General features: G+C 44.2%; 1 protein-coding gene across 4 annotated transcripts in view; it reads right to left on the bottom strand.

The window, feature by feature from the left end:
* The window catches only part of LOC123757240 (INO80 complex subunit E), a 35,498-nt gene extending 10,815 nt beyond the window's left edge, over positions 1 to 24,683 (bottom strand). For 2 of the 4 annotated variants that reach the window (XM_045740748.2, XM_045740750.2), the window contains exons 1-5: positions 24,586 to 24,683; positions 22,747 to 22,835; positions 21,993 to 22,174; positions 19,208 to 19,364; positions 7,916 to 8,086 (exon numbers count right to left, since the gene is read on the bottom strand). In XM_045740748.2, coding sequence (XP_045596704.1) covers positions 7,916 to 8,086; positions 19,208 to 19,364; positions 21,993 to 22,174; positions 22,747 to 22,830 — 594 coding nt within the window. In that variant the 5' untranslated portion in view covers positions 22,831 to 22,835; positions 24,586 to 24,683. The remainder of the gene's footprint in view (positions 1 to 7,915; positions 8,087 to 19,207; positions 19,365 to 21,992; positions 22,175 to 22,746; positions 22,836 to 24,585) is intronic. The other 2 variants (XM_045740749.2, XM_045740751.2) reach the window with 2 other exon arrangements.
* Between the last annotated feature and the right edge of the window lie 93 nt (positions 24,684 to 24,776).

A 24,776-nucleotide genomic window follows, 5' to 3' on the forward strand; every position in this document is an offset into this window, starting at 1 on the left:
GGAGCTAAGTACTGTATACCTCTTCTGTCCACAACAGGCAAAAATGCCAGAAAATGAAAAACAAAAACCCCCGATGTCACACAGCTAGCAAACTAGCAGAGAGAAATATCAGCCGCCGAGTTGATAGTAAAGCTGGTTGTGCTAGCCGCAGTGCTAGTTCAGCCAGCCAACAACACTCCACTACTTGGGGCAAGACAGAAAGCCCCAAGACCCCCAACACATCCCAAGGGCAAAGGCATACATTAAAGACATACAGTACACTATAATAGAGAGAGCAGCTTCAGTTGCCTGCAGGAATGGCTCCAGACTCTTGATCATGGGCAATTTCAACCATGGAAAGATAGACTGGGAGAATGGAGACCCACATGGAGGTGCAGATACAGAGAGAGCTAAATTCTTGGAAGCGACAACAAGGAACTTTGAGGCAACATGTCAAGGGACCCACAAGAACGAAAGTCAATGATGAACCAGCTAGACTCGACCTGATATTCACTTTGAATGAGTCAGAAATAAGGGAAGTAAAATTTGAAACACCCATAGGAATGAGTAACCACAATGTATTGACATTAGAGTATCTGGTGGAGATAGAAATAACTTATCAAAGGAAGGGATCAGAAGGGAAAAAACTAAATTACCGACGAGAAAAATGTGACGAGATAAGGAACTTACTAATGGGAATAGCATGGGAAACAGAACTCGGAGAAAAGACTGTACAGGATATGATAGACTACATCATCCAGAAGTGTCAGGAAGCTGTAGACAGGTTTATCCCAGGCCCAAAAGGAGAAAAATAAAAAGCAACAGAAGAATCCATGGTTCAATCAGGAAAGTAAGGTAGCCAAGCAATTGAGTACAAGAACAAGAAAAAACTACAGGAATAACAGAACACCAGAGAGCAGGAGAGATACCAGAGGGCTAGAAATGTGTACTTCAGAGTGAGGAGAGAAGCAGACACAGTATGAAAATGACAGTGCGAGTAAAGCCAAGACCTGACCAAAACTGCTCCACAGCCACATCAGGAGAAAAATAGCAGTGAAGGAACTCCTGATGAAACTGAGAAAAGGGGAAGAACAGATACACAGAGAATGACAAGGTGGTGTGTGAACAACTCAAAACATTCCAGGAGGTCTTCACAATAGAACAAGAAGCCCCTGCACTAAATGAGGTGGTGGCAATCCAAGCAACCTTGAATAAATTTGAGCTCACCAGTGATGAGGTCAAAAGGAATCTGTTGGAGCTGAATGTGACAAAGGCTGTTGGGCCTTACAATCTCACCATGGATACTAAAAAAGGGTGCAGAAGCACTAAGTGTGCCACTCTCTCACTGGAAACAGGAGACCTACCAGGAAGCTAAAAAAAGACAGCTAATGTAGTCCCAATATACAAAAAGGATGACAGGCATGAGGCACTGAACTACAGGTCAGTTTCCCTAACTTGTATACCATGCAAGATGATGAAGAAGATCGTGAGGAAAAGGCTTGTAGAGCATCTGGAGGGAAATAGCTTTCTAACACCACCAAGCATGGGTTCAGAGATGGTAAATCGTGCCTCACAGCCTTAATAGAATTCTATGACCAAGTAACAAAAATTAGGCAAGAAAGAGAAGGGTGGGCAGACTGCATTTTCTTGGACTGTCAGAAAGCCTTTGACACAGTACTTCATAAAAGGCTCTTACAAAAGTTAGAGCAACAGGCAGGAGTACAAGGAAAGGTGCTCCAGTGGCTAAGGGAGTATTTAAGCAACAGGAAACAGTGAATAACTGTGTGAGGGAACATCAGAGTAGCGAGATGTCACCAGCGGAGTCCCACAGGGCTCTGTACTTGGACCCACCCTGTTTCATTAGAAATAGGATGGGTCCAAGTAAATGTAAATGATCTTTCCTGAGGGTATAGACTCAGTTCCACTCAATGTTTGCTGATGATGCAAAAATTGTGAGAAGAATCACGAAAGATGAAGATTGACAGACTATAGGACGACCTGGACAAACTGGAGGAATGGTCTAGAAAATGACTACTAAAGTTCAACTCGGGTAGGTGCAAAATAATGAAATTAGGTGAAGGGAACAGAAGGCTGAACACAAGGTACCATCTGGGAGGTGAAATCCTGCAAGAGTCAAATTGAGAAATATCTGGGGAGGTTGATATCATACCGAACCTGTCCCCGGAAGCCCACATCAAAAGGAAATCATCAGCGGCATATGCTAGATTGGCCAACATAAGAACTGCCTTTAGAAACTTCTGTAAGGAATCGTTCAGGACCTTGTATACCACTTATGTCAAACCAATCCTTGAGTATGCAGCTCCAGCCTGGAGTCCATACGTAGTTTAACACAAAACAAAGTTAGAGAAGATTCAGAGGTATGCCACCATAGTAGTCCCAGAAATGAGAGGTATGAGCTACGAGGAAAGGCATAGTGAGCCAAACCTCACATCCCTGGAAAACAGAAGAGTAAGGGAAGACATGATAACTACCTACAAAATTCTCAAGGGAATTGACAGGGTGGACAAAGACAAACTCTCTAGCACGGGTGGAACATGAACAAAGGGACACAGGTGGAAACCGAGTACCCAAATGAGCCACCGACACATTAGAATGAATTTTTTCAGTGTCAGAGTAGTTAACAAATGGAATGTGTTAAGCAGTGATGTGGTGGAGGCAGACTCCATACTCAGTTTCAAATGTAGATTAGATAAGAGCCCAGTAGGCTCAAGAATCTGTACACCAGTTGATTGAGAGTTGAGAGGTGGGACCAAAGAGTAAAAACTCAACCCCCACAAGCACAACTAGGTGAGTACAACCACAAGTGAGGAAGTCCTCATCAGGGAGCGAGTCCCGAATGCCCCAGAAAAGACAGTAAGTAATTATCAAAAGAAGACACCAAACCAGGAAGGCTATGTAGCACCATCAAATGTGCGGGATAATCAGAGAGCGCTAAATATCACCAGATGCCAATAGAGAACAGAAACGCATAAGGCGAATGATATCAAAAGTATCCGAGTCACCAAGAATACTATCGAGGGACAAGCGACCCTGGGGGGACGGTCGGAAAACAAGACACACGCTCGTCCCGGAAGTCAGGACATTCAACAAGGATATGCACAACCGTAAGAGGGACAATGCAATTCAGGACAATAAGGAGCAGGGCGTCGCTCCATCAAGTGACCATGAGTTAAGCGAGTATGGCCAATACGCAACTTCGCCAGAGCCGTTTCCCATCGCCGGTTACGGTGGTAGGAGGACGGCCACGAGGACACACAACTCTTAAGAGTACGCAGTTTGTTACCAGTAACAGAAGACCAACAAGCCTGCCAATGGGTAAGGATGGAGGAATGGATAACCAGGTAAAAGTCAGAATAAGGAACACCTTTATGAGAGTTGGGACAAGAGCGGACAGCTTCCCTGGCGGCCCAGGAAAGATAACCGTAAAACGTATGCGTAGTACTAACGGAGCACCTAGGGGAAGGGAGCCCTAGGCGCATGAAGCTCCTGTACACTAATACACCTGGCCACCACACAAAACACAATCCGGAACAGCCACACAGAGGGAAAATCCAGAACAGGAATGTGAGACCTAGAGGCGACGTCCGACCACCAGCACATCAGTTAACGAACTGGGGTGGTGGGCCGTCAGCTCACCCGGGGTAGCTCCCCCTCGCCCTCGTGCTAATGAGAGGGGTGCTAGTTTGATGAACAAATCCACAAGGGCCGTGACGAGGATTCAAACTTGCGTCCGAGAGCATCCCAGACGCTGCCTTAATTGACTGAGCTACGACATGGTCAAAAGGAGTTGAAACTCATTTGATGCATCACGCAATTGTGATTTCTGTGTGTAGTGTAGTTTGATGATGTTTTGCTTGCTTGTTAGTTTTCTTTCTAGGGGAGATTTTTTTTTTTTTTGGGGGGGGTGGAGGACATAGCTAGTATTGTGTAACCAGACAATGGTCTATTTTGATTCACCTACCTTTCTGGGTCCTTTCCTAGTCGATGGCAATTATGACATACTGTACTATAAATGTAAAATGCTCATAAGCCATTGTGCCCTAAGCTTCTCTGAGGAGGCCAGGTTCTGGTTCGTGGTCCCTGGTAGGTAAAGGACTCTGTGACTGATGACCCCCCAAACTAATATAGCACTATATCAGTTCGGATAGCTTCAGGGAGCCGACAGGGCTTTCCCCAGAAAGGATATCATCAGTGGCATTTGCGAGGCTGGCTAACATCAGAATTGCCTTTAAAAATTTGTGTAAGGAATCATTTAGAACCTCATGCACAACACATGTAAGACCTATCTTGGAGTATGTGGCTCCAGTATGGAGTCAATACCTTGACAAGCATAAAATGAAATTGGAGAAGGTTCAAAAGTATGCCACTAGACTAGTTCCAGGTTTAAGAGATTTAAGAAAAAGCTGCGTGAATTGCACCTCACGTTGCTGGAAGACCGAAGAGTTAGGTGAGATATGATTACCACAAACAAAATTATCAGGGAAATTGACAGGATAGATAAAGATATAACAAAGACATAATTTAACACAGATGCTTCTCTTACACACGGGGACACAGGTGGAAACTGAGTACCCAATTGAGCCAAAGAAGCATTAGAAAGAATATTTTCAGTGTCATAATAGCTAATAAATGGAATGCAATAGGTTGTGATGTGGTGGTGGCAGGCTCCATGCACAGCAGGACCAAAGAGCTGAAGCTCAACCCTCACAAGCACAATTAGGCTAGTTACATATATATGCATACATACATACCAGCATTTCATTCATACCCTTGTGTGTTCCACATATTCTAGGCACTAGCAAGCAATATTAATTCCAAGTTTTTATCGTTGTCTGGAGAGTTGTAGCGGGAAAACAAGGGGTCACAATACAAGAAATGGATCCTCTTTAATGTTCCTCATACAGGACTCGGGCCAATCACAAACACAATGAAAATACAAGTCATGCAAACATGGAGTAAATTGCTAATGAAGATTTAATTGATTTAAAAGTTTAAATAAATGTAAAGAAACACTTTAACCACTGTACTGCACAGGTATAAAATAGGCCAAGCCCTGGGTGTGCAGACAAAATTATTCCCCTAAAATTTTGTTTTCTTGTAATGTATTATTAAAATACATTCTCTGACCACAAGACATTAAAAACAAAAAAAAAATGTATACAATATACTTTGGCTGTAATGGGACGAGGAAGTGGTGAAATATTCACTCGCTGAGAGAGAACAAACCAACAACAGTGTGCTACAGCCAAACAGTGAGACATGGGACTGCCACAATTTTTTTTTACATTGAAATAATAATGTCATTCAATGGTTTTACATCTAGTTTTTTTGCAGTAATGTTATTCAATAGTGCATAATTTGAGGATTTTGAATAGTGAAGTGTGTGGAAGATCACCATGCTTAAAAACATGGTGCTCTATATCTTTTGACATTTAATATTCTTAGATCAAACTGTGTTTGCACACACACATTATATACATCCATCTATACTGGTATATTTTTATAAATTGTAACAAACCACGAAGTAATTCTGGTGTGTGGTGATGAAATCTTAGCACACAGTATAGAACTATAAAGTACAACCAGCTGACTCGAGCAATTGACCTCATCTGACATCGATTGACAGCATAATACCCAGATATGTACTACACACATCGCTATTATTACTTCAAACACTACTATTATTATCAGATCCCTGTCACTAAATCATGAATATGAATCATTTTTGACAGTATTATTTTCGAAAGGAACATGACGTCACTTTGCATGAGGGGGGTAGTTTCACAAACCTGGATTGTGCGCTATGAAAATCTACTTCCTACTGTGATCATAACTAACATTGTGTTCACTGATATATGAACCTTGTACATCATTGTTATTACAGTCCTGATCATCTATGACACTATCGCAAAATAATTGTCATTGCTTATTTTATTCATAATTACCTAAGTGTAGTTACAGGATGAGAGCTACGCTCGTGGTGTCCCACGAATTCATAATTCATGATTATTAGGTGGTGCTCTGGCCCAAACTTGTACAGCTACAGTATCTACATTTGTGTGCACCATAACAAACCACTGAGATGATCTGTTGTGAGTTTAAATACAAAGAACATTGATCCAAGGTAGATTATATGCAAGCTGCAGCTGCATGCACCAGCTGTGGTTGCTCTGGCAGTACTGAGGCTCTCACCGTCAGGAGGGAGGCAGACAATTTTTGTCGTCGAGATGGCATCTGTTTACCGGCGTTCCGAGGAACAGTCTTGAATTTTGCGATATACTAACAAACATGATATGTAGGGTGGCACACCCCCCCTTTTGTCCATGATATCACAGGTTGTGCAGTACAGTGGTTAATGTCTATGTCAAAGTTCAGAACGTTGATTTATGTTAACAAATTAGTAACTATAGCACTATTATTTTATTTACTAGAGTACTGTACAGTATTTGCAAATAAATGTTTGTCTTTCTATTATAGAGTGTAACCACAAAACACCAGAGCTAGTTAAAATGGAAGTTTTAGAAAGTCACGAAGATCTGGCTACAGCACCAGTATTTAAAAGTTCAGTACAAAGACTCAAACTTTTAAATGTATGCAAAATCTGAAATGACAAACTTTTAAATGTATGCAAAATCTGGAATGACAAACTTTTAAATGTATGCAAAATCTGGAATGACAAACTTTTAAATGTATGCAAAATCTGGCATTGTTAACACTATCGGTCACTATGGACTGGACTCTCGTCCATTATTTTTCTCCTGAGTCCTAACCAAGGACAGGACTGGTGTCCACTACAAAAATATTTATATAAAATTCATTTTTTATACAATCGACCTAGGGATAGTATCAAAATAAGCATCATTAGAATGCGCACAATTTGATACCAAAATGAAAGATGTAACATGAAACTTGATGTCCGAAACACATGTATGATTATAAATAGGTTTTTGGTCAAAATTTTAAAATATTTGTTAAAATTCTATTTATTGTGCTATTATGTTGGGACTAGTTTTAAAATGCGCACCTTTACGTCGCGAACAATTTGATACCAAGATGAAAGATGTAACACAAAAATTTATGTCAGAACACTGGAAAGATATAAATAATTTTGTGATGATGAGCTTCCAGAATTTAAATATTTGTTAAAATTCCAGTTATTGCTCTATTATTATGGGACTAGTTTTAAAATACGCACCTTTTTATTGCAAAAAATTTGATACCAAACTGAAAGACGTAACACGAAAATTGATGTTATCAAATTGAACGAGTATACACATTAGGTTGCAGTGTACAAATTGGTGCTCGTTCACGGGTAACTTTAGGCTTTTCTGCGGGAAGACACTCTAAACTTTTGTACATTATATTCATACACATCTGTAGGGAATTTAATTGTGAACACAATGATACCAAAACGAGCAACATAGCACGAGAATTAAGGTGAGAAAAATGGAACGAGTATGCACAATTTACTGATTTTGTGCGCTCACGGGTAACTTTTGCTGACTTTAGGCTTTGCTGTTGGGAGTCACGCCAGGCTTTTGGACATTATATTTATACACACCTGTAGGGAATTTAATTGCTGAACACAATGATACCAAAACGAGCAACGTAGCACGAGAATTAAGGTGAGAAAGCTGAAACGAGTATACACATTTAGGTGTCACCCCGCGCTTGCCCGCACACTCGCCCGCACGTCGGGTGCATGACCCCTAAGTTGGCCGCGTGCCTGTCCGGTGAGCGACTAGTGTTAATAGTTAATAATATTTTAAAAAATTGTCATTGATTTTGTAATCTGTAAATTATTAAAAATTCTCTAATACAATACATTTTATATAAATATTTTACTGTACTTAGTTATGCAACATGGAGTACAATACTGCAACTGTATATCCAATATCTATCTGGTTTTACTTACCGCGGCTGCGGACCCAGGAAGAACGTGCGTGCTAGTTAATTTACGCACAGGGGTGGTATTGCTAGGACTATTGCTGCTGTTATTATTGGTGCTGATACCACTGGAACTGGAAGTGGCTTGGATGCTACTATTACCGCTATTACTACCTACAATTGCTGTGCCCAAAGGTATCTGCCAAATGAAAAACAAAAAAAATTATGACCCATCAATTATGACCCATCAACCTGTGGCATTGTGTACCCACAGGTTGAGAACCACAGCACTATATAGTACCTATAATACTTTACATCACACGATCAGTAAATGAGAAGACTTGAAACTTACTGGAATAAAAACAAACAAAAATAAGACAAAGTTATAAATAACATTTAAAAGGACTTTATTTACTGCACAAAACTCAAAAGTATTGGAACACCTAACAACAGCTTGTAAATACACAACAAGAACTTTAAAAATGCTTCTTGAAAAATTATTTAGAAAAGTTTGTTGAAAGGTACTAGGAGAAATTGTGCATTACTTTAAAGTTATCTTAGAGGAGAAAATTCTACAATCTACCAATCCACCACCAGAGGATCCCAATGAATAGTTGAGGACTCGTTCTTGGCTAAAAGAAGCAAAGAATGTAGAACACGGAGCACTACCCGGGATGAAAGGAACAAAACCACTTCCTGCAGCAAAGCGCAGCAAGTTCCCAAATATAACTACGAGGAACCAGAGCCGTCAAGAGGGGGTCTGGCACGAGGCCCCAAATACTACCCAGTTACCAGGGTAACTCGAGAAGAAAACTCCAGAAAGGAGAACACCTTAAACTCTTCTGAGTAGATAACTCTGGTGAGGAAACAAAAGACACAAACTCATGCCCAGGAAGGTAACCCTAAAACAAAATTTGGGGCAAACTAATTACCAAGGACACAAATTGGAGAGTATAAACACAATCATAAAAGTATAAAAGTGTAAGGAGGCAATTTGTGCTGCCCCTTAATACTTAAATGTCTTACAAAATTCTATCAGGATGTCATTAGATACTAGACTAGAGCGATTGTTTGACATATCAAATTGACATATTTGAAGAGTTAAAGCTAACCAAACTCTTGGGATAATCAAGCGTACTTTTGACTATAAGGAAAAGAATGTAATGGTTCAACTGTATAAATCTCTGGAATGCCCACACTTGGATTACTGTATACAGGCATGAAGACCTCATTTTCAGAAGGACATAGCTGCTCTGGAGAAGAGAAGGTGCAACACCGGGCAACAAAAGTCATTCCAGAGCCAAGTTATCTCTCGTATCAAGAACACTTGAGGGCCACAGGACTATCAACACTGCAAACTAGGCATGACAGGGCAGATCTCATTGAAACCTTTATAATACTGAACAAGTTAGAGAATGTTGATCCAGATATTTTCTTCAGAGGGTCAGATGTAACACAAACAAGGAGCAATGATTTCAAGCTCAACAAGCCAAAATATAGGACTGAAAACAGGAGATGCTTTTTACCCACATGGTTATTAACCCATGGAACTGCCTATCCGCCAAAACCATAACTGCCAAAACCGAGCCGAATTTCAAAATACACCTGGAAAAGATCATCAAGGCAATTGGGGGGGGGGGACCTTCGACAAACTGCCGGTTTCCTGTCTTCGTCAAGGCCACTAGGGTTAGTGGCCCTCAGGTACTTATATTGAAAAAAAATTCTGATACACAGAATTTAAACAAGATCCACACCCATGTCTGGCACTTCCCCATCCAGCCACTGAACATGAGGACAACCACATTAGTGACCACTGATGTTATGCAAAATTTCAAGAACTTTAAATGATCTAGAAGAAATTAGTGACAAACAAGGAATATATTACAAGTACTATATGGGCTTGCTTATGCGAAGCCTGCTGATACAAATATTTGGGTTATCTGCTGATTTTTGCAGCCAGATATTTTTCTGCCAAAACTTCACCACATCCGAATAGCAATTCGGATATCCGGAGATTTCGCCTGATATTGCAGACAGGCATAGAATCTAAATCAAATTCAGAAGTTTCTACAAACTTCACCACATCCGAAAAATTTTGGGGACAACCGAAGATTTTGCCAGGTACCGCAGACAGGCATTGGGCCATACCACACTAATCCCATATAGCAGTGGCTCAAGGCGTAGGGAATGGGAGTTGTTGGGGGTGGCTGGTTTTGAGTTAGGGGTTTCGGGAGGAAGAGAGAATGTGGAGGGAGGGATTGCCTAGGGAATGAGGGGCCTATCATCTATACTGTACATATATCTGTATTGTATAGACTAAGAATTATGTTCAATCAATTCACTACAGTAAAAAAATATTATCTAATATAACAAATACAAATCTCTTAAAAACTGTGTGTACAGGCTGAAGACTAGTTCCTACTAAAATTTGGAAAAAAAAATCTGCCTGGTGGCCTACATAACGTGCCTATCTGCCCCAAGTGGACCCGTCCAGGCCTGGTCAACTTAAACAATCCATGTGCTCTCACCCCTCGTGTTACACCATAGTGCAGTGCCATTAGTGAAAACCATTTTTTTTAAATAACATTTTTGTTTTCATAGTAACTTTGATAATTTCTGTGCCAAGACTATGTCTGGCAGCAGCAGCAGCAATTGTTCTGGAGGTGTTAAGAGGAAGAAGGTTATGCTAACCACTGACGATAAGTTACGCATTATGGAACTCTGTGAAAATGGCCGGCTGGCTGTGTGTTGCCAAGGAATTTGGTATAGGCACTAGTACTGCCAGTCATGTAAAAAAAAAAAAACAGCGTTGAATGTAATGAAATGCCATTATCCGGGCAAGTCCCGGGGGCTCCCCGGAGCTATCCAGGCTGAATGGATATGTACAACTTTCTGGCATCAGACAATGCATGGAGTTCTTGCCTACTGGGGACCACGAGCCAGAACCTAGCCCCCTCTAGAGAGGCACGAGGAGCAATGGCCTATAGATACCCCCCCTTTATTATTGGGAGCATTCTATGTCTGCCATCGACCGGGGATAGACACCCAGAAAGGTAGGCGCCCCAAAACAAACCCCTATTCTGGTAAACTATAGCGACTGAAAACCGAACAGGTGGACAGAACTCCCCAAACAAAAATTGGCAAACAAGCATGACGTCATCATGTCGCTACGCCACTGTCTGCGCACCCCCCCCTCCCTGGGAGGGGGAAGGGGGGGAGCCCTAGACCCCACTGTCGGCGACCCAACCATTAGTTCTTAGGCTGGATGTCAAAACGACCCAGAAAATGGCGTTTCATTACATTCAACGCTGGTTTTCTGGGGGGAGCCCTGTCGGCTCCCCGAAGCTAACTACCCAAAGATAAGGAAAAATCAGGGACTTACCCAGGTGGCGGTCCGTCCTCACTCCTCAACACGAAGTCGAGACAACTGGCTGCAACCGCCGACCCAAAGCAATGCAGGCCCGACCAGGCCCAGGAACATTCACCAGGTAGCGAGCGGCCAAGACCCTGTTCGATCTCCAAAATCCCCGGGCCCGAATGTCCACCCAAAAAATGTTGCCAAAGACGGCAGCCAAAGCAGCAAATTTATGAATGTCGTGGGCGCAGGGAAAAATCGCAGGCTGGCTACACTTAACCCTGTGGACAATCTGAGAGACCCGAGCCAAGTAACAGGGAAGAAGAGAAGCCCGATCAATCCAGAGCACATCCCCGGCAACAGAATCCATGGTGCACAAATAATGGCAGAGAGCCACAACCGGACACAACACATGATGTGCACCCCCGGCCTGACCAACCAAGCATCAACATCCCACGGCCCTCTCCGGAACGCAGCCATCTCATTCTTCGCCAGAAAAGAGGGAGGTGGCTGCAAGCGAACAAAACGATCACCAGGACCGAAAGAGCAGAAACCTCGGCGCCGGAGGAGAGCATGAAGCTCCCCAACCAAACCCACCGAGGCCACAACAAACTGAGGCAAAGAGAGAAACGAGAGCACGCGGTCCAAGGACCAAGACGGGTTAGGCGGCACATGAGCAGGCTGGAGGTGAAACAACGCACGAGACAACTTGCAAAATGGGGCAGAAGTAATATCAACACCGAAAGCAAGCTGAAGTGGCTCCGCCAACGCCGCACGATACAAAGCGACAGTTTTCGACATAAGATGACGGTCCTGAAACAACCGAGAGAGAAAGGACAGAACAATCCTATCAGAGACCGAAGAACACTGACGCAGTGATAGGAAAAACTGGAAGGATCGCCAGGAAACCTCATACTGCCGCCGAGACGAAGCACACAGGTGGGAGACCAACAATGAACCCACCTGCGTACCATACAAGGTATGATAAACCAAAGTTAAAAACACCAGACGTGAAGACTCAAGGAGAAGACCGAACCAGCCTCGTACAGGGCTGGATCGATCTGCTGAAAGAGGCGGAGCCGCAGGAAGACCCTCGGGTTCGGACACCGAGCAAGCAGCGCTTGAAACCAAGGCAGGAGCCAGAAGGGCAACTCGACCTCGGTTAAGTCTCCAAGCGAATCAGGACCTGGAGCAACAGCAGAACCAGGGGAAAGAGGTAGAGGTAACTCCACCTCGCCCAGTCTTGCCTGAAGGCGTCGACCCCGACGGCCTCTCAGTTGGGGAAGGGCGCCACGTATACTGGGAGACGCCTCGACCATGCTGACGCGAAGAGATCCACATACGGAGTCCCGAACGTCCGGCACAGCCAACTAAAGGAGTCGGCATCGACCGTCCATTCTGTGGAAAGGGAAAGGAACCGGGACAGGCCGTCCGCCAGGATGTTGGACACCCCCCCCCCCCGGCGTGAACCGCCAGGAAAGTCAAACCCCGAGAACTCAGCAGACGAGTCATCTGAAGCGACCAGCCCCAAAGAGCCAAGGACCGCATCGAACCCCCACGGTTCAGGCAATGAACCACCGGGGAACAGTCCGAATGGAGCCTGATTGTCGATCCGCGAGCAACTCGAATCCTCTGGAGCGACATCCACACCGCCGTGAACTTCTGTACTGTGCTGTGAGCCTGACGGAAGGACGGACCCCACCGCCCCTGACCGGCCTGGTGGGCACTGGTCATAAAACCCCAGCCAAGAGACGACGCGTCCGTGTACACATCAAGTGAGGGCTCGGGAAGGCGCCAAGGCATCGAACCCCGAAAAACCAGAAGAGGAAGCCGGCGACGCAGCAACCGACGCAAAGCCCCTGGAGGCCAAACCCAACGATCACGCGAGAGGCGGAAAGGCCGGCCCAAAGGAACCAGAACAGCCGATGAAGCCACACCCAACCCTGCGGGTAGACCATCATGGCAAAGTTCAGGCTCCCGCATAAACCCTCAAACAACCGCCTCGTGACCCAGGAACCCCTCAGAAACGGGCGAAGGCAGGACTGCAGGCGCAAGAGAGCCGCTGGAGGAAGAGACAAGGAAGCAGTGCGAGCGTCCCAAACCAGACCCAGCCAAGACCGAACCTGAGAGGGAACCAGATGGGACTTCCTCCAGTTCAACGAGAACCCAAACCCGGTGAGCTGGGAAAGAGCCAAATCCCTGGCGAGCAGACACGCGGACCAGCTGGGAGCCCAAACCAGCCAGTCGTCGAGATAGGCCAGCACCCGAATACCTAGCAGACGCAGGCGGGTCACCCAAGTAAGGCATGTGAAAACGCGAGGTGCCAGATTCAACCCGAAGGGAAGACAACGAAAGCAGTAACCCTGATTCCCCACAACAAAACCGAGCCCGTCCCTGAACCCTGGATGAACCGGGACGTGCCAATACGCGTCTTTGAGGTCCAGGGACACCATCCAAGCACCCCCCTCCAAAAGAAGACGGACCTGGGACAGCGTAGTCATCCAAAAGGAGGGGCACAAAACCCACGGGTTCAGATGGGACAAGTCCAGAATGAACCGGAGGTCCGCGCAGTCCCGTTTCGGGACTGGAAACAGGCGGGAAACCCACCTGAGGGACAACGTCGTTTCGACCATACCCAAGCAAACCCACTCCGAGATGACCCGACAGTGCAGGAAAAAGAGGCCAGCCCCGAACCCCCTGAGGGAGGAAGAGCCACCCAACGCCACCACAGGCTGCACGAAACGACCTGAAAAGCCCACGAGTCGTGGGACCAGGCGTGAGCAAACTGGGCGAGCCACCCCCCATCGCCCCGTCAATGGGGCGAACCGCGAAAGGGCTGACGCGCCTTACGAGAACGTAAGCGGTGAACAGGACAGTCCCCATGCAGACCAGCAACAGCCGGAACCGAAGGCGCCGCCAGCCCCGAATCCGGCACCAAAGGCCTACCCTGACGAAAAGACCCCCCCCCCCCCCCCGAGCCCTGGCACGACCCTTCTGGGAAGGCTCTCCGTGAGCCCCCCGGAGCAACAACAACTCAAGACATAGGCCGACAACTGACCAAGGCCGCCTGCAAATACTGCACCACAGCAGACTCCGCAAACAGCAACGGACAAAAGGGTGAAGACAAACGAAGAGCCAGGGGCTCAGGCGGACTACAAGAAAGAAGCTAGCACCGCCTGACGACACGCGAGGCGAGAAGAATAGAACCGCGAAACCGCATCACGCAGGATGGGTGCGAAGAGATTCAACAAAGCAGATGACGCCCGCACTGCAGAGGGCAGCGCACTGGACCCAGCACCAGCCCCAAGTGCTCCCACATCCAACTCGAGCCAATCTGAGGACAGCTCATGAAGGGAAAAGAAATGCAGAGCCGAAGCAAGCAGGCCACGAGTTCTCAAATCTTCCGCAACCAAGGAAGTCGAGAGGGAAGGAACCTGCACATGAAGCTGCATGACACCAGCATCCCGCGGAAGGGCAGGGGCGAACAAACAAGCATCAAGATGCTCAAAGTCGCCCCCCAGGAAAACCTGCAATGCCGTAGAAACCTCTCGCCACTCAAGCGCACGTAACCAACAAACGTGTGCCAAGCCTCCAACGAAAAGAGAGGACAGTTTGCCAACCAGGACGACTACGGAACTTCATAACGAAACCAGCACGAACCAGTGGATCCATACACGAAGGAATGTGGATCCATCATGAAGACATAATCCGGGTCACGCAAGAGGTAAGCCGCCAAGGCCTCCAACACCTTCGAAGACGAAACACGGGAAGCTGGAAACCTCTGGAAAGACGGAATTGAAGAATCCGCGAGATCACGGAACTGAACCCGGGGAGGGATGGACACCAAATCCAATTGGCCCTAAGTGGCCCTAAGGCCCCTAAGCCAACCCCAGGAACCTCGCCCAGAGGGCCTGGGGCCGAGCTGTCCTCCTGAGCCCTCACCCCCCAAAGAAGAGGTGGGAGCAGCCGAAAAAGCACGAACAAGGGGGTCCACTGGCCAGACCCAGAAGCTCCGGCAGAAGGACCAAGCTCGAACGCCTTCGCCACCGCCCCAGAAGGGGACACCCCCGAGACCGCCAGAGTCTCACAACCAACTATACCCTGCCCCAGTTCCGAAACCCTCAGACGTTTAGGAGCTGGCAGCAAGGGAGGGGGGGGGGGGAGGGGGCCGAATGGGCAACAGAAGGGGAAGGACTTGGAGGGGGGGGGGACGGAACCAGAGCCGAAGCGACTCTCACCCCAAGGTCTGGGTCCCTATAACCAAAATGGGGCAGTCTCAGGGCATCCGGGGCAGCAACCAACCTAGCGCGTTGCAGCAACCTAAAGTGAGCATGCAATACCTCAGCTGCCCTCACCCGCATATCAGGCACAGTAGCCTGGGTGAATTGGAGTACGTACAGACAACACACGTCACACGACTCCGGGTCAAAACAATCACCGACCCAACAGGCAGCATGGCGGAGGCAAAACCTGTGAGCGTCCCCCTGAGACAAGGGGACAGAGCAACCTTCAAACTCGCAGGACGCGAGAGGGGACTCAGGGGTCACATCCATCGGACCATGTAGCCCCCGTGGGGTTTTCCAGGGCCCTTAGCCTTGGTTACACGCTAAGGAAAGCCCAGGCAAAGTACTGTGAACTGGCACCCAAAACTTCCAAACCAACTGCTATAGCGGAACCCCCGGAACGTGTACACTCACGGGGGCCAAGCGGGGAGGATCACCAACACAAAATGAAGAAATAAAAATATAGATATACCCCAAGAACAGCGAAGGGGAACCAACAGGCAGACCCCCCCCCCCACCAGGCAGAAAACAAAAACAAAAGAAAAACCCCGCAAGAGGACAACATACCCGGGCGGAACAGAGCCGGCCGCTGTTAATGGTGAAAACTAGCTGTGCAGTACCCTGCGCCCCTGCCAGTGACGAAAACTACCCCCTACCCAGAGACAAACAAGGGCAAGAAAAAACCCAGCTGACCCCAAGGGCGGCCAAGTACTGAGCAGTAAACCGCACAGCGGAGGTAGACCCCAAGGTGACCCAGGGAAAGTGGCCCTAAGCCCCAAGGGCAGTACTTACAGGACACCTAAGGAAGGTGACCCTAGGCACATGCAGTCCGAGCACCGTGGAATATCACTCCTGGCCCACGCACCACCTGAAGTGACAGCTCACACCACAAGGTACAGAACTGCAACAGAAAACTGGAGCCAGAGGCACGACTGCACCAGATCCCATCAGCCTAAGAACTAATGGTTGGGTCGCCGACAGTGGGGTCTGGGGCTCCCCCCTTCCCCCTCCTGGGGAGGGGGGGGGTGTTGCACAGACAGCGGCGACATGATGACGTCATGCTTGTTTGCTAATTTTCATTTGGGGAGTTCTGTCCACCGGTTCAGTCTTTGGTCGCAATAGTTTACCAGAATAGGGGTTTGTTTTGGGGTGCCTACCTTTCTGGGTGCTTATCCCGGTCAATGGCAGACATAGAATGCTCCCAATCATAAGGGGGGTCTCTATAGGCCAGTGCTCCTCATGCCTCTCTAGAGGGGGCCAGGTTCTGGCTCGTGGTCCCCAGTAGGCAAGAACTCCATGCATTGACTGATGCCAGAAAGTTATACATATCCATTCAGCCTGGATAGTTCCGGGGAGCCGATGGGGCTCCCCCCAGAAAAAAGATGAATTCAGAAAATACATAACCAGTGAGAGTGAGGGTGCAAGTCCTAGTAGAGAGTGCAGTAGAAAAATCAGTAAAGCAGCATTAGAAAGCCAACAGTCTTCAACCAGCAAAGCTGGAAGGGGGATATGCAACTGGTAGTCAAAACTGACCTTGCCAAGCTAATGTACTGTACAGTAATTTTAGTGCTGTGTAAAGTTAGGTTATGAAAATTTTAAAAATTATTATTTATTTGAAGATATACATTACTGTACAATACTGTATGCAGCATCAGTCAAGACGACAAACTATAACAAGGTAAGCTAAAGTTTGTGTGTTTATGGATTAAATTACAGTACTTACCTTGAGGTTACCTTAAGGTGATTTCGGGACTTAGCGACCCCGTGGCGCGGTTGTCGACCAGGCCTCCTTGGTGCTGGACTGGTCAACCAGGCCATTTGATGTGGCTGCTCGCAGCCTGACGTATGAATCACAGCCTGGTTGATCAGGTAACCTTCGGAGGTGCTTATCCAGTTCTCTCTTGAACACTGTGAGGGGGTCAGCCAGTTATGCCCCTTATATGTAGTGGAAACGTGATGAACAGCCTCGGGCTTCTGATGTTGATAGAGTTCTCTCTCAGTGTACCAGTTGCACCTCTGCTTTTCAACGGGGGTATTCTGCACATCCTGCCATGCCTTCTGGTCTCATGTGGTGTAATTTCTGTGTGCAGGTTTGGGACCAGCCCCTCTACTATTTTTCCATGTGTAAATTATTATGTATCTCTCCCGCCTGCGCTCAAGAGAATACAGATTTAGGCTCTTTAGTCAGTCCCAATAGTTTAGGTGTTTTACCAAGGGGATTCTAGCAGTAAAGGATCTCTGCATGCTCTACTGGTCAGCAATTTCTCCAGCTTTGAAAGGGGCTGTCATTGTGCAGCAATATTCCACTCTAGAGAGCACTAGCGTCTTGAAAAGTATCATCATCGGTATAGCATCTATAGTGTGAAAGGGTCTTGTTATCCAACCTGTCATTTTTCTTGCAGTTGTGACGGCTACTTTATAGTGTTCTTTAAATGTAAGGTCTTCCGACATGAGTACACCCAAATCCTTTACATTGCCTTTTCGTTCTGTTATGATTTAACTGCATTTTGTACGTGGTTTCCATTTTTATATTTTCATTTTTTTTGTAGTACATGAGCTGTAAAGTACCTACTTTCCAGTACCTACTTTACCAATACTGTACCTCCAGTACCTACTTTACCAATACTGTACCTCCAGTACCTACTTTACCAATACTGTACCTCCAGTACCTACCGTACCTCCAGTACCTACCGTACCTCCAGTACCTATCGTACCTCCAGTACCTATCGTACCTCCAGTACCTACTGTACCTCCAGTACCTACTGTACCTCCAGTACCTACTGTACCTCCAGTACCTACTGTACCTCCAGTACCTACTGTACCTCCAGTACCTACTGTACCTCCAGTACCTACTGTACCTCCAGTACCTACTGTACCTCCAGTACCTACTGTACCTCCAGTACCTACTGTACCTCCAGTACCTACTGTACTGGTAAATTTGTAATTGTAGAGTTGTATGTGGAAATCCAAATTATGTTGGTTGTGGTACAAAAAATTGAAAATGTTCACTTTTGGACTTCTCTGGTAAAAATTCTGCTTATCGCATGTCTGGCTTATCCAGGGGGGGGGGTTTCCTTCCCATATAATTCGAATAAGTGAGTTTAGACAGTAGTCGACTTGAATATATTATCCTTCAGAATATGAAATAAGCTGCTCTAACAGCAAGGAAAGCGAGACCAAGTAGGGAGGTGCAGGTGTAGTGATTGACACAATGTCCTGATGACAATATGTGCATTTTGAGTACTAAACTGGTGCATATTTATTGCAACAATATCCGATTCTTGCAGATTTGTTTCAGATACAGTATTGCACTGACTTCAATGTCGATTGAAGCTAATTTGCTTCTATAAGCTACAAAATGTGATGAAAATACTGTGATATCCACCAGAAGATGAAACAATCTCCTATGCTAGAGGTCATCAAGGCCCGAGGTCATATACTTTCCCTTACAACCCCAAATTTTTTCAGAGTACATTCTTCCCCACTTTGGAGTTCTTTCCCGCCCGACTGATATTCCTCCCCCCCCCCCTGGCTTAAATCCCTCCCCTTAGCTTTTAAATACCTCCCTGGGGAGCTGAAGACATGAAAATAAAATAAATCAAAAGCCAAAATACTCCTGTATTTCTAATCTTAATTGCAAAACTCTCCTCAAAGTAGAGACAAACTTGTCACTAAACACTACCTGCTTTCCACTCTGTTTGCTGGATTTACTGACACTGCTGCTGCTGCTACTGTTGTTATTGCTGGATTTTTTCTTCTTTGAAGGTGGTTTGGTCACCGAGCCTTGGGAGTTGGAGGACCCGACGGTGGAGCCCTCCATGCTCAAACGTTTCCTGCAACTTAAATAAGCACCATCCACTTATAAAAGGAAATTTAATTATGCTTCAGGCTGCAAATCTGATTTTATATAATAAAACTTTCTATAAAGTAAGATAAACTGAGCAAAATACTCTAACAAAAAGGAAATCAAAAGCATTTTTTTCCCCAGTTTGACATTGCAGCCTATTCTGGCTTTATGGTTACTTTAGTACAACATAAAATGTATAAATCCCTAAGAATCCTTAACAAATTCACAGCTCTGAAGAATTTTCTACCTCAAACATGCAGAGCTCTAAAATAAGTCAACAATAGCACTACAGGAAAATAAAACACATACTTGGCAGGCTGCTGTTATTTAAGTTTTAACTTCCATTCATGCTTTTAGTTCAAACCATGTACTGTACAGTCGTGTAAATTAAAACAAAAATCACTTCATTTTTTCTTACCTATAACTAGGAACAATTTTAAGAAATGCATAAGTATCCATGTGTGTGTTTGCTTTCATTTACTTTGCATTCACGTGGTATTGGTGTATTGCACTGCATACTTTTCTTAATCTTTTCATTGTTACTGATGTGATGATTATTATACTTCCCAAGAGTGTAAATATTTTCACTAGCATTGTTTCATCACACGGGTCAACAAATTTTCAAAAATTGTCTGCTTTCGAGATGAAAAGAACGGTACAGAACAGTATTGGCATTTTGATGTGCTGAATTTAAATATAATAATTAAAATTTCTGATTAGCTATTGTTTTGTGTGTAAGTGTGGTGACAAAATCTTGCTCGATTCAACAAGTCGTGGATGCTGAACAGTTTTCTCCCAGGCTTAAATGATGGCCAGTCTCTCATGACATAATGGGACTCTCTTGCACAATTATCCCAGTCACAAGGAAAACAGCAGTACTTTGTGTATCTGTCCTGCAAACCCATCACAAGACCAACAACCTTCAAGTCACCACACAGCTGTCACTGATGTTGGTCATCGTTTATGCACCTCAAAACCTGCTTCATGTTGTCATAAGTTTCCTTCGCATTGGCACCATAACCCAATGGAATTTATGCAAAACACTCCCATTATGCACCACGTAATTTATAGATCAAATAAATTATTTTAAGTTCACGGTTCAAAAGGAACTGTAAATGTAAACTATTGTAAACTTATGAATAATAGAACAAGATCCACTACAGTATAGCCAAAAACTAGATGGAATCAATCTGTAAACAATGAGTCACAATAACGTGGCTGAAGATTTGATGACCAGACCATATATCAGAAGATGGAGAAATGACAATGTTTTGGTCTGTCCTGGACCATTATCAGGTCATGTGACCTGATAATGGTCCAGGATGGACCGAAAGTTCATCGTTTCTCCATCTTCTGATGTGTGGTTTGGTCATCATGGTATCAATCTTAAAATATTTGCACCTACACAATATATTTATTTCCTTCTCCAAGGGTGTTTACCACACCTTTTACTCTTCTTGTGCCAGAGTAATAATGGAAGGGGACTCTTCCATTCTTCCATTTACTCTCCTCATTTTCCGTTTACTCTTTCCTCTACACTTAAGATCTCAGCTCTCCGACTTCCAAATTGTCTTCATCCGGACAAATACTACACTGCCTGCCACTTTCAAAAGCAAGAATGTACAGTAATCTCACTGTTCTTTAATATTAATGGCTGCTTCATGCATACAATTTGGAATACTTCATTACATTACTCTCTTAGGCCTCATTAAAAAACTGCCCATAATTTGTGCGACTTCGTATAATGTGAATTCACACTACAAGAAGTGCAAAATAGGATTTGCTCGTAGGCAAGTTGACATGAGTTTTACCATGTGAAAGATGTACTTTTGGTGTGAGATGCCCAAACACAATGCTCTGGCCTCATGGCTCCTCACAATTATATTCTATTTTATGGTCTTTTGGATTACATTTGATCAGCAAGGCATCTCTCAAACATTCTGCAACTTTTGATGTCCTGTTTTTGTATATGGATAATGGCCAAAATATTTAGCAATAATGTTCATGAAGAGGATAAAGACAATCGTGCAGGAAAACTGGATTTTTGGAGGTCTCTGGAATACATTCCTATTTGTTCTATATAATAGCTTGAATTTACACTAAGATCTCTGGGAAAAGCATCACTTATGTAAATCAAGGATGGCTTCTTAATCCTTCCCCTTGTATAACAGTATACAGTACTTCGCTATCTTCAGCCTTCACCTTTATTATAGAGTACTATCTGAAGTCTACTCCACAGTAGCCTCAGCATGCTTGCAGCATCTCAATACAGTACAGTACTCTGATCATCCCCCCCCTCCCTATAAAACTTGCATTCTAAAGAACATATTATTATTAGGTGTTGTTCTGCTTAAAAATACATGCACCCCATCTGCTGCCATAATATTTCCTCATCTAAAAAATTATCCAGTGCTCTTATTAATTCGCCAGCTGCCTGCCAGTCATTTAAATTCAGAACTTCAATAATGTACTACAGCATTCAGTCTTACATAGGTGAAATTAAAATCACAACTTCTTCAAGGATTAACCTGCTCTGTTAGATTCTTCGGAACTGAATTATTAATGCACAAGAGGACGACAAAGATTAATAGACTGCTGACAGGCTTTTTTTTAAGCTTACCTCTTTGCTTCAATCTTCGTGTCAGTTTCTGTATCAGATTCTTCTGTTTGCTCCGAGTCAGAGGAGGAGTCTGGGCCACGTTGATACTGCAGAAGTCGGTCCAGGAGAAAAGATTTGTCCCGCCGTACACGAAGTAGTGCCCTTTGAGCTTTTCGTAGTTCCTCTTGGAAGCACTCATTTTCCTACAGTGTGTTTTGGAGAAATATACTGTATTATTTGTATTATTGGAGTAAGTACATAGAGTGGTTGGAATCAAGACACTTGCTAATTTCTCAAGGATAGAAATTTTTCAAAACAAAATAGTAAATGCTGCAAAGCCTTATTGAGGTTAAAAGCAAAACACATGAAAATGATCTGAAACAATAAACTGAACTGAAATTTGAATTAATAATAATAATAATAATAATTCATTGTGTCGGGGGACAGGAAGCCAGAGTGCAAATGAATTACATACCAACAGCCAGATCTAGCATATTTAATACTATACAGTATATGGATGCAAGGAACATCATAAAGAATACAGTTTGCAAAGTGACTTTGAAATCTTGCCCAAGCCAACATAATACAGCCTAAGCTGTATTACATTGGCTGTATACCACAATCCTAATAATACATAATCGTTTTAACAGGTAACGAGCTTTGTCGAATCCTTTGATGTACACTTTGACCATACTCCTCCTTTTGTACACCAGATACCTATACCATACCCAAGCCTCATATATTTATCATTTTTGTTTACTGTATTAGTACTTACATAAATAAGGAGTTTTAACTTTCTTTTCAAGGTCTTATATGTTGCTTTGTAATCTTCTGGACCATCTGCCTGAACTGGCATCATGAAACCTGAAATGTGAACATTCGTCAATTTATACCAACCCAACACAGCACTGCTTTTTTTTAATTTATGCTAACTATGCAAATTTCTTACCCCACCCTAAGTAATACTAAGTAATAATACTAAGTAAGTAATTACTAAGTAATAATACTAAGTAATTACTAAGTAATAATACTAAGTAATTACTAAGTAATAATACTAAGTAATTACTAAGTAATAATACTAAGTAATTACTAAGTAATAATACTAAGTAATAATACTAAGTAAGTAATAATACTAAGTAAGTAATAATATTAAGTAAGTAATTACTAAGTAATACTAAGCTAATATGACAATACAACACTTGGAATGGATACAAGAACAAGGAACTGGAGTATGATGACGGAGTGAAGGAACAGTGCCCAACCACTTGAACCGTCGAGAATCGAATGCCGACCTCAAGAAGTGAGGACATCACTGTACTAATCAGTCTTAAGTGGATGATAACATAAGCAGTGAGAAAATCTACATATAATTTAAAACATTATGCTAGGTTAAAAAATTAACAGCACCATACCATGTGTGTTACTGATAATTACAGATACGATTAGGTTACATTAAATTTGGTATAAGATTTAAGGACAATTGACTCGGGATCATTAGGCTAACCAAACCACACACTAGAAAGTGAAGGGACAACGATGTTTCGGTCCGTCCTGGACCATTCTCAAGTCGATTGCCTGAATGGTCTAGGATGGACCGAAACGTCGTCGTCCCTTCACTTTCTAGTGTATGGTTTGGTCAACATATTTCAGCCACATTATTGTGACTCCTCGTCTGCATCATTAGGCTAAGTGAGGTTTCAGAAATCCAACACTAAATTCTAATCTGCAGATATATTTCAACCCCTAGCAGTGTAAAGTCTCAGCATACGACCACAGAGAAATAGTTGAAAAATAGTTTGCCCGAAATGCAGTGAGTATTAGTGGCTTTAGGCATTGTACATACTAGCTCTATCTAGAAATCCAACATTATGTTTGTAACTCATCTTGTATGTACTTTTACCTGAATAAACATTTTATCTGATTTGATGGTGTACCAATGAGTTGATGGTATCAGCCAATGTTTGTATTATCGGTGTTATAAACATTTCAGCCGATACATTGATATTTTATCTCCTTTTAATAAACAGGTGGGTATAGTTCTGACACCGAAAAATACAATATTTAGTACCGGTATCGGTACAGGAATATTGGTCCTTTTATAGCACCAGGACCCCACCAGCAGAGTTAACCTGCTTGATGGGGTCCTGGGAGTTCTTTTACTCCCCAAGCCAAGGCCAGGCTTGACTTGTGAGTTTGGTCCACCAGGCTGTTGTTTGGAGCGGCCCGCAGGCTCACATATCCACCACAGCCCGGTTGGTCCAACACTCCTTGGAGAAAATGATCTAGTTTTCTCTTGAAGATGTCCACGGTTGTTCCGGCCCTTAAATTGCACACCACAATCAGGGTTGTTTTAGGCCTATCCAAATGTATAACCCCTACACATGCATCGGGTTCACATCAGCCTCCTCAGGCCTCCAGTAACCATTACCTCTTTTGCCTTCTAGGGCCTTAGTAGGAAGATGGGAACTATGTTTATCCCGTCACCATCCAGTCTATGGATGTACAGGACGACCAGAACTCGAATATTACGTGTATTCCCGCGTTATTTGACACCCCCCATTGTTCCTCTGGCAATACATTACATATATTTAGGGGATAAATTCTGTATTCTCACCGTTTTTAGGGTGGGAGTTAATGTGTGACCAGCCAGAGCCTCCACGTCTCTGTTTGTTTACGTCCCGGACACAGCTGACAGGTCACCGCGTAATGTTGGAACAACAAAACATTGAGCATCTTCAATAATATTAAATTCTCCTACCAAATATATAGCCAATATTTATTTGATATATTTATATGGGAACCTGT

The sequence above is a fragment of the Procambarus clarkii genome, chromosome 13 (assembly GCF_040958095.1).
Source record: "Procambarus clarkii isolate CNS0578487 chromosome 13, FALCON_Pclarkii_2.0, whole genome shotgun sequence".
NCBI lineage: Eukaryota > Metazoa > Arthropoda > Malacostraca > Decapoda > Cambaridae > Procambarus > Procambarus clarkii.